The 12,645-nt window shown below is 46.5% G+C and overlaps 1 protein-coding gene across 2 annotated transcripts in view; it reads right to left on the bottom strand.

Moving 5' to 3' along the window:
• The window catches only part of APBA1 (amyloid beta precursor protein binding family A member 1), a 233,250-nt gene that overhangs the window by 83,897 nt on the left and 136,708 nt on the right, over positions 1-12,645 (bottom strand). For both annotated transcript variants that reach the window (XM_018052054.1, XM_018052056.1), the window contains exon 2: positions 1,366-2,625. In XM_018052054.1, the coding sequence (XP_017907543.1) occupies positions 1,366-2,556 (1,191 nt within the window). In that variant the 5' untranslated portion in view covers positions 2,557-2,625. The remainder of the gene's footprint in view (positions 1-1,365; positions 2,626-12,645) is intronic.

Here is a 12,645-nt window from a genome sequence, read left to right on the forward strand (position 1 = left end):
GTAGCTCTTCACAAGAAAGTAATTTCAGTTCAAAAGCATGTCTTTCGTGACGTGAGAAGCTCCTTCTGGTACCACCAGAAATGAAAACTAAGTCACAAAGAAGGGGGAGAAAAAAGCAAACAAACTGTAGACATCCTTTGGCTGGAAAGGGCCCAGAAGAATCTCCTTGATTTCCTCTAAAAAGGCCACTATTCATCCTAAACCTTTAAGGGGTTGATTTAAGACAGTGGTTCTCAAATTGTGGTCCTGGGACCAGCAGCCATCAGCATCACCTAGCAACTTATAAGTGACAATGCTGAACTTAACGTGAGCCCTGAGATCCCAGGAAACAGCAAAGGTTAAAGACCCCCATCCTCCCATTTCCTTTGTGAATATGCCTTATGCAATGAACCTCTTTCCGGTAAGACTTGAGTAACTCACAGGTGCCCCTTTGTTTACCTATGACAAGGCCAGACACAGACCCCTCAAATTCCCATTCTTTGCCTTAGAAATGATTAGCTGAACTGATTAGTCAAAACAGAATGCTTATTAACCAACCTTTGATTAAGCTTCTCGCCTTCTTCCAGGTACCTGAACTTTTGCCAGTTTACCGCCCCTCCTCACCAAACCCTCCTGGGAAAATGCTGTTCTCAGATTAAAACACGATCAAGGGCAGTACGTTCAAGCCATGCTTCATCCCACTTCCTCACATCTTTTCCTTTCAGGCCTTGCTTAGAATCCTCTTTTGCCTAACCCTAGGCTGCAGCCCATGAGGTCGCGAAGAGTCGGACACGACTGAGCGACTTCACTTTCACTTTTCACTTTCATGCATTGGAGAAGGAAATGGCAACCCACTCCAGTGTTCTTGCCTGGAGAATCCCAGGGACGGGGGAGCCTGGTAGGGGGCCGTCTATGGGGTCGCACAGAGTCGGACACTACTGAAGCGTCTTAGCAGCAGCAGCAACCCTTGCAGATCTCACAGTTCTGCTACTGCAAGAGTACTTGTTACAACAGTACCTTCTCAATGAAGTCTCTCCTTCCTCAATCCAGACTTGTTTTTTATTTAACGTTAGAAATAAATATTCGCAGGCCCTGCCCCAAATCTAAGTGTGAAACTAGGGGATGGAAAGAGGTGCGTCTGGAAATCAATTTCTGAACAAGTGCTCCAGTAACAGTTTGAGAACCACTGATTTATCGCAACCTCTCAGCACTTAACTCCTTCCCACCTGGTTTTCGCTCACCGGCTCTTAAGCGCAAGCTGTTTCTGAGCATGCCCAGAGATCATTTCCGTCAAGTCATTTCTAATGACAAATGACGCCACCCAGCGCCCGTCTCCCCACCTGGCCGCGCGTAGAGCTGAGCGAGCCCGAACCCGCACACACTTACATCGCCATCCACCGGCCTCTGGTCGTCACAATCCCTGGTGGGACTAATGTCCTGGCGCATGACCCAGATGGGCTCTTTGGGCTCGTCGGGGGTGTAAGGCGAACGGATGGTCCTGGTTTTCACCTCCTCGATGGCCTCCTTGATGTCCTTGATGGCCAGCGAGATAGCATCCCTCTTCTCCTTGCTGTATCGCTGCACCGCCTCGCCGCCGGGGGCCCGCTGCGGCCCCGCCGGCGCTTGCAGCCCGGGGCTGTCGGGGCGGCCCCCGCCCGGGGTGGGGGCGCGCTCCAGGTCCTGCTCGGCCTCGGGCATGTCCTCGGCCGCCTTGTCGAGGCTTTGCGAACTCATGCTCTGCTTGACCTCGGCCACGATCTGGTCGATGTCCTCCTCCTGCTCATAGCTGTCCATGCGCGGGTAGGGCGCGAACTCGGCCTCCTTCTCCGGGCTGTCGGACTCGCCGTCGGAGCGCTCGTCATAGTGGTGCAGCCGCGCGCCCAGAGCCTCCTGGCGGTAGGCGGCCGCCTCGTCGCGCTCCTGCTCGTACAGCCGCAGACCGTCGCGCGCGTCCAGCTCGGGCGCGTCCCCAATCTCCTCGTACACGTGCTCCTGGAGGCCCCCGTAGTCGGCGTAGGGCTCGGCGTAGGGTTCGTCCTCGCCGCGGTGGAAAAGCCGGTGCGTGTAGACGTAGCCCGAGTAGGCCGCGTTCATGGCCTCCTCGTGCTCCAGCGAGTGGAAGTGCAGGTGGTTGGGCAGCGCGCGGCGGTGCGTGGCCTCGGCGTGCTCGGCCTCCGCCTGTTCAGTGTACTCCTCGGCCTCCGGCCGGTACTGCACAGCGTAAGCGCTCTCGTCGTCGGGGTCCTGCGCGCGCTCGGCGTCGTAGCCGTCGCGGGCCGCGGCGATCACGTCGCCCTCGGCCGTGTCCGTGTGGTTGTGGAAGCCGCTCTCCGTGCTGGCCGAGCGCGCCAGGCACTCCCCACGCTCCTCTTCTTCCTGCTGCTGCTGCTGCTGCCCAGGCTGGGCGCGAGGGTCTTCGACGGCGCGCCGGCGCCGGGGGCGACCCGCATAGTGCTGCTGCTGCTGCTCCTCCTCCACGTCGGGGTGCTCCAGGTCGGCCTCCACCGACTCGTTCACCTCCCCGCCTGCCGCCTCGTCCGTCACCTCCACCTCCGCGGCCCCCTCCAAGTGGTTCATGGTGGGCGTCGGGGACGGCTGGGAGAGAGGCTGGGCCGGCTCACTGCGCTCTCATTTTGCTCCACCCGGCTGGAAAAACAAGAAGGGGGAGGGGCTATTACCTGGTTCAGACTGTAGGCAGAAGCCGAGTACCAAGATAATCATAAAAACAGCTGTTATTGATCTCGTCTGAATCGCGGTCAATTAAAAAGTGATTGCAAATTTAGGCTCAAGCTGACAGCACATAGTTCATCATCTTCGTAGCACGTGTTGTAATTTGTAATTACATGTCTCCTTGTTTCATTGCTTACTGGCTTTCTCTCTTCCCCACCCCTCAGACCGACAGCCTTCTGAGCCTTTAAGTTCCCCACCGCGCTTACTATTCAGGTTCTGTTTCTGATGCATATGAATAGAGAGTACTACCAAATTGAATGAGCCAATTGACACATTTTCCATCTGCTAAGGGATAAATCTCTCTAAATTAAACTAGGATCCTTGATACTTTAGAAACTATTTTTAAAAATAAATTTCAAGGGAAAAAAGGACTTTCCTGGTGATCCCGTGGTTAGGACTCCGTGCTTTCACTGCAGGGGGAAAGGGTTCAATCCCTCGTGGGGGATGTAGGATCCTGCATGCTGCGGGGGCCAGGGAGAAGGAGTATTTCAAGGAGGAAAAAAGCCTTGGGATGTTTTGAATCCATTGCTGTCAGTACAAATATGCAGCCATTCTGAGGGAGGCTTCAGCCATCAATGGGTTCTCATCCTGGCATTACGGGCTCTGTCAACTACCGTTAAGTGGTTTAATTTTCTGAACCTCCACCATGAGACTGGACTCATTTCCTGAGGCAGGATGTTAACAGCTACTACGCAGAGTAAAAAGGCTCCCTGCTCAAGTAGTTTGGGAGATGCTGACTTAAGTTGACTTTCCTTGTGAATATGCAAGGAGAGGAAGATGCAGGGTGCAGGGGTTACCCAACTTGTCTGACTGGGAAACACCTTCTCCCTAGAGGCCAGAGTTCTGACGACTGCACTTAAAACACTAATATTCTAATTTCTAATAGTCGCTCCCTCATACACCCTGGATCTAAAACTCTTCGATTCTATAAGTTAGCATTATAGCTGATACTTTATAACATGCTAACTTCTTTAAAATACGGGTATGTCTCTTTCCCTGTTTCCAGAGGGACTTGTGACTGCAGAGGTGGCTTTGGTTTCAACCACTCTCAAATTTGGTATTTGGCAAATTTAGTATTTTCGTTTCTTTTTATCCAAAATAGCTTTATAGCATAATCTGCATACAGTGTATGGAAATAATTGCAGGGGATGTAAAGAGCAACAAAAACAGGCAGGATCCCCATGATTTTAATGCAGTTGTGGTAAATGGGTTCAATGTGTGTAAACTTTCTTTAGTGTCCTTTTGGGGGGCTCATTTTACAGAAGGACAAAATTGGGAAATGAACTCTTTAATGTAAGAGCAGAAAGCTCCAGGAGGACCAGAGACATCTAATGGACTCTCTAATATTAGGATGCATTATATTCTACTCAACTCCCACCATAACAATCGCAATTTCCTTCAGGCACTATGATAGCCCCAGTAGTAAAGGAGGCCATTTTGGAGCTGCCAAGTTCATCTTAAAGCAGTAGTTACCATCTTTACCCCCTTCTTTGATGGATCCACCCCTGACTAACACTCACTAGAAAACAATTATGGTTGAGCAGAGATGATCAATCCTTACTGCTCTCCTCCTTGACAAGAATCCCACTTCACACAAATTAGACCCATTCTTCTTTGAAAAATTGTGGCTTCCTCTTATTTAACCCCTGAGAATGGTGACTGTGGACAAGGTATAGGAAAGTTTTCTAAGTACGTATTTCTGTTCAGACCAGATGGATGGTTTAATGCACGTAACAGAAGAGGCAAATATTGGTGCTGACAGCGCCCAGGTTTCATGCCTCCAGTGGTGCATGAAATATACAAGACAAATATTCAATTCCATTCAAGGCATGGACAAGAACAGTCTATCCAAGTTTCCCTCGTAAGGACTCTCTGGAAAAGACAACAGATAAAAACCACACTCACGTTGAAATCTAAGTCTGCTGAGAACAAAGCAAGCGTTCATAATGGAGGGATACGAAACATGCCAGATACTTCCCTGGGTACTGTTACCCTGCAGTGTGTCAGCTGTGTGTAGTTAGAGATGCAATGACCACCATCCAAAACACATGAGCAGGCCAGCAATTCATAATAACCATTTGCAGAACTGACCAAAACCCCACTTTCAGTGAAAATGGCACTTTCTTTTCTAGCCTGATGAAAATCTATTGATATATGTATCAAAAAGAGATTTTAGTTTATTCTGGGTTAAAATCATGTCTGACCAGGAAATAGTGCTGTCTTATAGAGCACTGACTGATCCACAGACAATGCGATTTCTGTGCATGTCCATACACTGAGTCATGTAAAGAAAGTGACCAAAACACAGTTATTTGGGGGAAATATGTTAAACTAAGGTAGTTTTGATACACTGAAGCTTTCCTTTCACTGGGTGTATGGTCCTTATACCCCTTCCCCAGCTTCAGGGGAATGTTCACACACAGAGTGAACCATCCTGGTTTCAAGAATATAGTTTGGGTTATAGTGCTGGCAGCATGTTAATTAATAACAGGCATCAATTTGAGGGATTCCCTAGGACAAAGGCAACTACCAACTTTTAAAGATGGAGCTGACACTGGTGGTCAGGTCCATCGGTAGCACACAAGAGGACTGACCCTATACCTTGGCAAATATGCTTATTTAAAAAACCTCACTCAAGCTGTTTTCTTTTTCTTTTTGTTAAGAATCCCAGGTTATTGTAGGATTATATTATTGGTACCACTTTTTTGAAAAGAAATTTGGCAAGATGAATTAAAATCTTCAAAAGGTAATATACCTTTGCCCCAGTAATTCTACTTTTAGAAATCTCAAAAATGCAGATATGGACAAAGATATTTCTCATGCTATTTGTTTAAAAGGCAAAGATAAACATTAAATATTAAGCACTAGCATTAAGTATCAATAAGTACAGAGCTAATAAGCACTTTAGCATATTGCAGTCCAGGAAGGTGTGGGGGGACCTTCTGGCTGGGTAGCTCCACCTGGAGTTCCCATGGCACCCAACCTCTACCTGCCACAGCTGAACAAAACATGCCTCCTCAACCTCCTTCCCCATCCCAGCTCCCAAACCTGGCACCCCATCCCCACCCCTGTATTTCCTGTACAGGTGAAAGGCACCACCAAGTTCCCAATCCAGGAATTATTATTGACTTGTCTCTTTCCCTCACCTCCTTCCCCAAACTGATGACCAAGTCCATTGTCTTAACAACTCTCGCATCATCCTCGGTGCCGCTACATTGTCTTGGTCTCTCTCGCCTACAAAATTATTTCCTTAACTAATTTCTCAGTCTCCTCCGATCCATCTGTACCACTGCTAACCTGCTCATCTTTCTAAATACAGACCTGAATCCCATAACCCTGTTTCTTAAACTCTTCAGTGACCCTCCTCTGTGTAGTACGTGGTGAAAATGCTTAGCTATCTACCACACATTACTAGGCATTTTCCACACAATGACTTATTTAATCCTCCCACTAGCCTATGAAGAACGTACTCTCCTATTGTCTTTACAGAGATTATTGTCAGCTCTTTTAAAAATGAGGGAATGGAGACAAGTGGTATTAGGTGATTGCCCAGTGTTCCACCTGGCAGGACTGGTGTCTGATCCATACTCTCGGGCTCTAGGCTCTGGGTGCTGGAGTCCTACTCCTGATGCTTCATCAAACAAATGAAGCCACATCTCTCCTCCAGCCTCATCTTCATGCTTCATCTGTATCCTGCAGTCTAATACCCAGAGTCCTGACACTGACCCTAGCTGCCTTCCCTATCCTAACATATTTTTTCATTTATAATTTTTTGCTGGTGAATCTGTCTTATCTTCCCCAAAGCAAGGGGGAAGTCACTTCCTACCTAATGAGTGTCTATTACATGTCAGCCTCCAGGCAATATTCTGGGCATAAAGGCAGAGTAGTGGCCGAGCTAGAAAGGCCTCTGTTTTTGCGAAGACCCCATTCTAATGCATGGGGGTGAAGGGGAAGGAGAGGGGGAAGAGACAATGATTATGTTAATAAATAAATCGGATAACATCGGAGAACAAAAAGTCTTATGAAGAAAATGAAACAGGGTAATGGCAGAGAAACTGACTGAGGAGAGGGTTATATAGAGGCCAGAGGAAGTGATTTTGGAGCTGAGGCCTGAATGATAAAGAAAGAGCCAAGTAAAGATCCGAGGGCAGGGCCTTGAGGTGAGAAAGGACTTGCTGTGTTCAAAGACAGAACTAATGTTTGTGAACTGAGTAAGAGATGATGTGCTAGGAGACGAGGGTGGAGAGATGGGAAGGGCCAGCAGGGCAGGGCCCGGTACATCACGGCAAAACTATTTCAAGTGCGCTGGCACGCTACTGGGCTTCTCTGGTGGCTCAGATGGTAAAGAATCTGCCTGCAATGCAGGGTTTGACCTAGGTTCGATCCTTGTGTCAGGAAGATGCCGTGGAGAAGGGAACTGCTACCCACTCTAGCATTCTTGCCTGGAGAATTCCATGGACAGAGGAGCCTGGTGGGCTACAGTCCATGGGCATGGTACTGGGGAAGGTTTAAGCAGGGGAATAATAAAATCTGATTAACCCTTCCCATCATCCTCACTGAACTCTATCTAAATAAAATATCATAACAACTGTTGTTCTGAGTAGCAATTTTTTATAAATATGAAATCCTTGAGAAAAGTGTGCAGGTCATTTATGTTTGATTCCCCAGTGCCAAGTACAGAGGAAACATAGTAGGTAGTCAATAAATTGTTAGTGATTAAAAAGAAAATAATTATCTTCCCACTTTTCAATATCAGGGGCCTTTTGGACATTGCCATGCTCAGCCTTTTGAGAACTCATTTCTTCTTTCCATCTTGAATCTCTGCTGCCCTCATCCATCCCTGCAACCTTCTCTACCTTCTTTTGATGCTTTAAGTGCCCAAAGAACTCCAGTGATTCAACATTTGCCTGCATTTGAGGGTGTTGATCCAGTAGTAGGCACTGTGCAAGGTGGGGGGATGCAAGTTTCTAAACCATGGTCCCAGCCTTCAAGGGCAGACAAGCTTCAGTAATTGTAATACCTGGTGATGAATGCAAAGCAGAAACAGGTCCAAGCTACAGAAGGAAGCTAGAGTTAAAACAACCACCACTGCATCACCTTTGTGAATCATGTAAGTGCTGCTGTTCTTACAGGTTCTGGAATTTCACAGCTCATAAAGTCCTAGGAACTAAGGCTTAAGCGATGACTGCTATTATCTAGCCAGAGTCCTTGATTATGAGCCATGTGCCTCCAGAGGCTGGGAGAGTAGAAGGGAGGAGTTACAGCTGGTTGAAGAAAATCCCTCCCCTTCTACAAAAAGGCTGGGTGACCTGGATGACACAGGCAAGGCAGATCCCTCTGCAGGCACGACCGTGTAACATGAAAAGGAGGTGCTGTGGCATCTTGGCTGCAGGAGTCAGGGAATCCAGGTTGTAGTGAAGCACTGGTGGCTTTCCGGCTCCTGGTTCTAGAATGTTCTACAGCTGAGTTGGAAAAAGTGAATAAAAGGAGGGAATCCACTGCAGCACACCATTTAGAAATAAAGCATTTCATGATTCAGCAGTTGAACCCAGGCAGCTCATAACATTAGCTGAGGCTCATGTTGGTTTGGGATGAAAAGAAGGGGAGGCTATAAATTACTTAGGTTGATCTGTCCTTATGTAGTTGTTAAGAAGGCTTTCCAATAGACTGTCCCTTTTAACACATTCAGAAGCAGTTTTAGTAGTTCAGTAGTCAGACTGAAGACGAAATGTAAACAGTAGCAAAAGGAATGACACAGGCTTGTTAATCTGGAGAGCCTGTGTGTGTGGGGGGAGGGGTGGGGCAGTGACGCAGTTGTAGGGAAGACACACGAAGGTGGAGGGGAAGAGAGTGGGAGAAGAAGAAGAAAGTCTGCACTGGCCATTCTTTCCTCTGAAAAAGCTAGAATGAACAAAACGATTTCATTTATATAAGTTTTTACACTTTCGCATGTATTTAAAGTATAAGCGTACAACTGCTTCTCATGGACTTAATGAACGCTGCTGGTCTTCCCCTGCTGGAGTTGGAAGGGAAGTCCTATATCTTGGGACTGCATGCACGCAAGAGTGCTCAGCTGCTCAGTCGTATCCGATTCTTTGTGACCCTATGGACTGTAGCCTGTCAGGCTCCTCTGTCCATGGGATTCTCCAGGCAGCCTGTCCTAATCCACCTGCACACACACTGTTCCAGTCAACATGACGTCTGACATCAAGCCATTGGAGGGGCCGTCGCTGACAATGAGACTGTTATTGATAATTTCCATAGAAACAGCTTGCCAAACAAGATTATGTCCTATATGTAATGTAGACACACACACACACACACACACACACACACACACAGACACACACACACGCAATCGGCATAGGTTGGGAGATTAATGGTTTTCATTCAAGGAAAAAAAAAAGATGAGAGAATAGGAATACCCAGGTATTCTTATCTACCTTCCCTACTGTATAAATGGGTTTCCCTTCCATGAGTGAAATCAGTCATGAAACATCTACTATGGAATCCAAAGGACATCAAGAACCCCACTCAAATCATTAGCTTTTCTAAACAAAACACATACGAGTAACATAAAAGACAGAAATATAAAAGACTAGAATTCATTAAAGTTTAATCTCCTTTGAATCATCCAGAAATTAAATTTAATGATACCGGGAGCCAAGATGGATATGGAATACACATTTCACCTTCCTAAAATCATTGTCAGTTTAAACAAGCTCACGTGGTCAGAAAAAGCCTCCTCACACAAAATTATCTTGCCTCAACAAACTATTACTTTGTTTTCTCTGATATCCTTGTGCCTGAAGTTGTGAACTATGGCTTGGCAGATTGTATTGGTAATGGTTTCAGAGTGAGCTGAGTACCAGATGTCAACCAGGGTGAGGTCTCTGTGGTTGGAACTCAGGGCGGTATCCTCAACCCTGTGCAGCTTTGATGAAGACATGGGGGTTGGACAACTTCCATTTCTCTCTCCAGATTCACTCTGCACCTTCCCTTCCCTACTCTGTTCCCTGCAAGGCTGGCCTCTTTGGGTTGCATCAACAGCTCCCTATCCTCTGGCTTCTGTTTGGGTTTGGCCAATGGAAAGCTCTGGTGGATCTTCCCATTTCCTGATCTTCCATTCAGGGACTTGTGTTCTTTCTCTGTGGACAGACTGCTCCAATGTTGGCTGCCTCACCACCTTAGATACTCATTTTTTTTTGGATTAAGAATGCCAATGACATCTGGATGGCCACTCGTTGATCCCTTAGAGATAGTGGACTGCCTGCTGGACTACATGTCTGACCACACTGTAGCTGAATTTGCCTTCTAGGACCTGCCCAGCACAGGTTAGTGGGTCCTGGGCCTTCTCAACAAGCCATGGTACATTCGATACTTGCATGTTTCAAGGCCACTGCCATTGCTCAAAACACTTTGGGCACTCCTTTACAGGAACAACTTTTGAATTTAATTTATGGGGTTTGAGGTTACCAGAAAATTGTTCTCAATATTCTAATATTTAGTCATATTGACTTTTGACTTTAAAGGATTATCCCCCACCTTATTTACAAGAGTTGGCTATAAATGGTGCTTATTAGTTTTCAAACACCAAGTTTATCCCTAATAGATCTTCCTGTCACTCACTATATTTAATGAGCTATTTTAGTGGTTAAGGGGCTTCCTAGGTGGCACTAGCGGTAAAGAACCCACCTGCCAATGCAGGAGACACAAGAGATGCGAGTTCGATCCCTGGGTGGGGAAGATCCCCTGGAGGAGGGTGTGGCAACCCACTCCAGTACTCTTGCTTGGAGAATCCCATGGACAGAGAAGCTTGGTGGGCTACAGTCTATAGGATTGCAAAGAGTCAGACAGAACTAATGTGCTTAGCAGGCAGGCTGGCAGGTAGTGGTTAAGAAGATAGGTGTGGGTGAAAGACTGCCTGAATTTGCATTCTAGTTTTATCTTTCAACTTACTAGTTCTTTGACTTTGAATGACTTAATCACCGAAAATGCTCTCATTTCACCATTTCTAAAACCAGTATGTGTGCTTAGGCACTCAGTCGTGTCTGACTCTTTGTGACCCTATATATTGTAGCCTGGCAGGCTCCTCTGTCCATGGGGATTCTCTAGGCAAAAATACTGGAGTGGGTTGCCATGCCTTCTTCCAGGGGATCTTCCCAACCCAGGGATCAAACCCAGGTCTCCTGCATTACAGGTGGACTCTTTACTGTCTGAGTCACCCAGGTAGCCCAGTATATGAGTGAGTGTTAGTCGCTCAGTTGTGTCTGACTCTTTGTGACCCTACATACTGTAGCCCATCAGATGCCTCTGTCCATGGAATTCTCCAGGCAAGAAAACTGGAGTCGGTTGCCATTCCCTTCTCCAGGGGATCTTCTCAACCCAAGAATCAAACCTGGGTCTCCCACATTGTAGGCATATTCTTTATCATCTGAGCCACTCATGGTTACTGGGTAATACAAATTAATATATATATATAATACTTAGAACAATGTCTGATATGTTGTAAGGGTTGTTTAACATCCATTACTGCATTTTCTCAAACACTATAGTTAGCATTGAGCAGACAATACAGCATTTTTAAAAAGCAAAATAAGTTAATATAAATGACTAGGGTACATGGTTTACTTACATTTATTAATATTACCCTTTCCTAAATAAGGCTATATAGGGGTGGAAAACATACAATTAAGCTGCTGCTGCTGCTGCTGCTGTCGCGTCAGTCGTGTCCGACTCTGTGTGACCCCACAGATGGCAGCCCACCAGGCTCCTCTGTCCCTGGGATTCTCCAGGCAAGAACACTGGAGTGGGTTGCCATCTCCTTCTCCAAAGCATGAAAGTGAAAAGTGAAAGTGAAGTCGCTCAGTCGTGTCTGACTCTTAGCGACCCCATGGACTGCAGCCTACCAGGCTCCTCCATCCATGGGATTTCCCAGGCAAGAGTTCTGGAGTGGGGTGCCATTGCCTTCTCTGAAGTTAAGCTACCTTTAACCAATTTTGAAACAGGCTGGATATAAATAAATCCATAAAATAATCACAAATGCTGTACTACATGTGGGCCAATAAATGTGGTGTTTTACATGCTGCTGCTGCTTCTGCTGTTGCGTCAGTCGTGCCCGACTCTGTGTGCCCCATAGGCGGCAGCCCACCAGGCTCCTGTCCCTGGGATTCTCCAGGCAAGAATACTGGAGTGGGTTGCCATGTCCTTCTCCAATGCATGAAAATGAAAAGTGAAAGTGAGGTCGCTCAGTCGTGTCCAGCTTAGCGACCCCACGGACTGTAGCCCACCAGATTCCTCCATCCATGGGATTTCCCAGGCAGGAGTACTGGAGTGGGGTGCCATCGCCTTCTCCGGTGTTTTACATACTATATTTCTAACCCTCACAACAGCCTCAGTGGGAATTATTATCTCCAATTGCTAATTTTGAAGCAGAAGCTAAGGTAGCTTAAATAATTTGTCCAAGGTCACTCAGAGCCAGAAGTGAAGGTAGATCCCTCTGGCTTTTTGCTGTTCTTCCTATTACATTGCACTGCACTCATAAAGTGATGTGATTGATTTTTTTTAAACAAACATCTAAATTGGTATAATCCCTTTTGAAACAGTCACCTTGGCAGACTCTATACTTACATGTTCCAAGGGCACTGTCTTTGCTCAAAATACTTTAGCCACCCCTTTATTGGAACTGGTTTCCAAGTTAGTTTGAGGTATTTGAAGCTACCAGCAAACTGTTTTCAATATTCTATAGTCATATCCAGTCACATCTGATGTTTGACCTCAGAGGGTGTCATCCAAATTTATCTTCCACTTTATTTACAAAATTTGGCTGTGAGTGCTGTTTGATGATCTCCAAATACAAATCCATCTCTAAAGAATGAAGATATGCGACAGCCAAGATTATTAAAAAGACTCTGTTTGGGCTCTGAAATCTACTCC

The sequence above is a fragment of the Capra hircus genome, chromosome 8 (assembly GCF_001704415.2).
Source record: "Capra hircus breed San Clemente chromosome 8, ASM170441v1, whole genome shotgun sequence".
Classification (NCBI taxonomy): Eukaryota; Metazoa; Chordata; class Mammalia; order Artiodactyla; family Bovidae; genus Capra; species Capra hircus.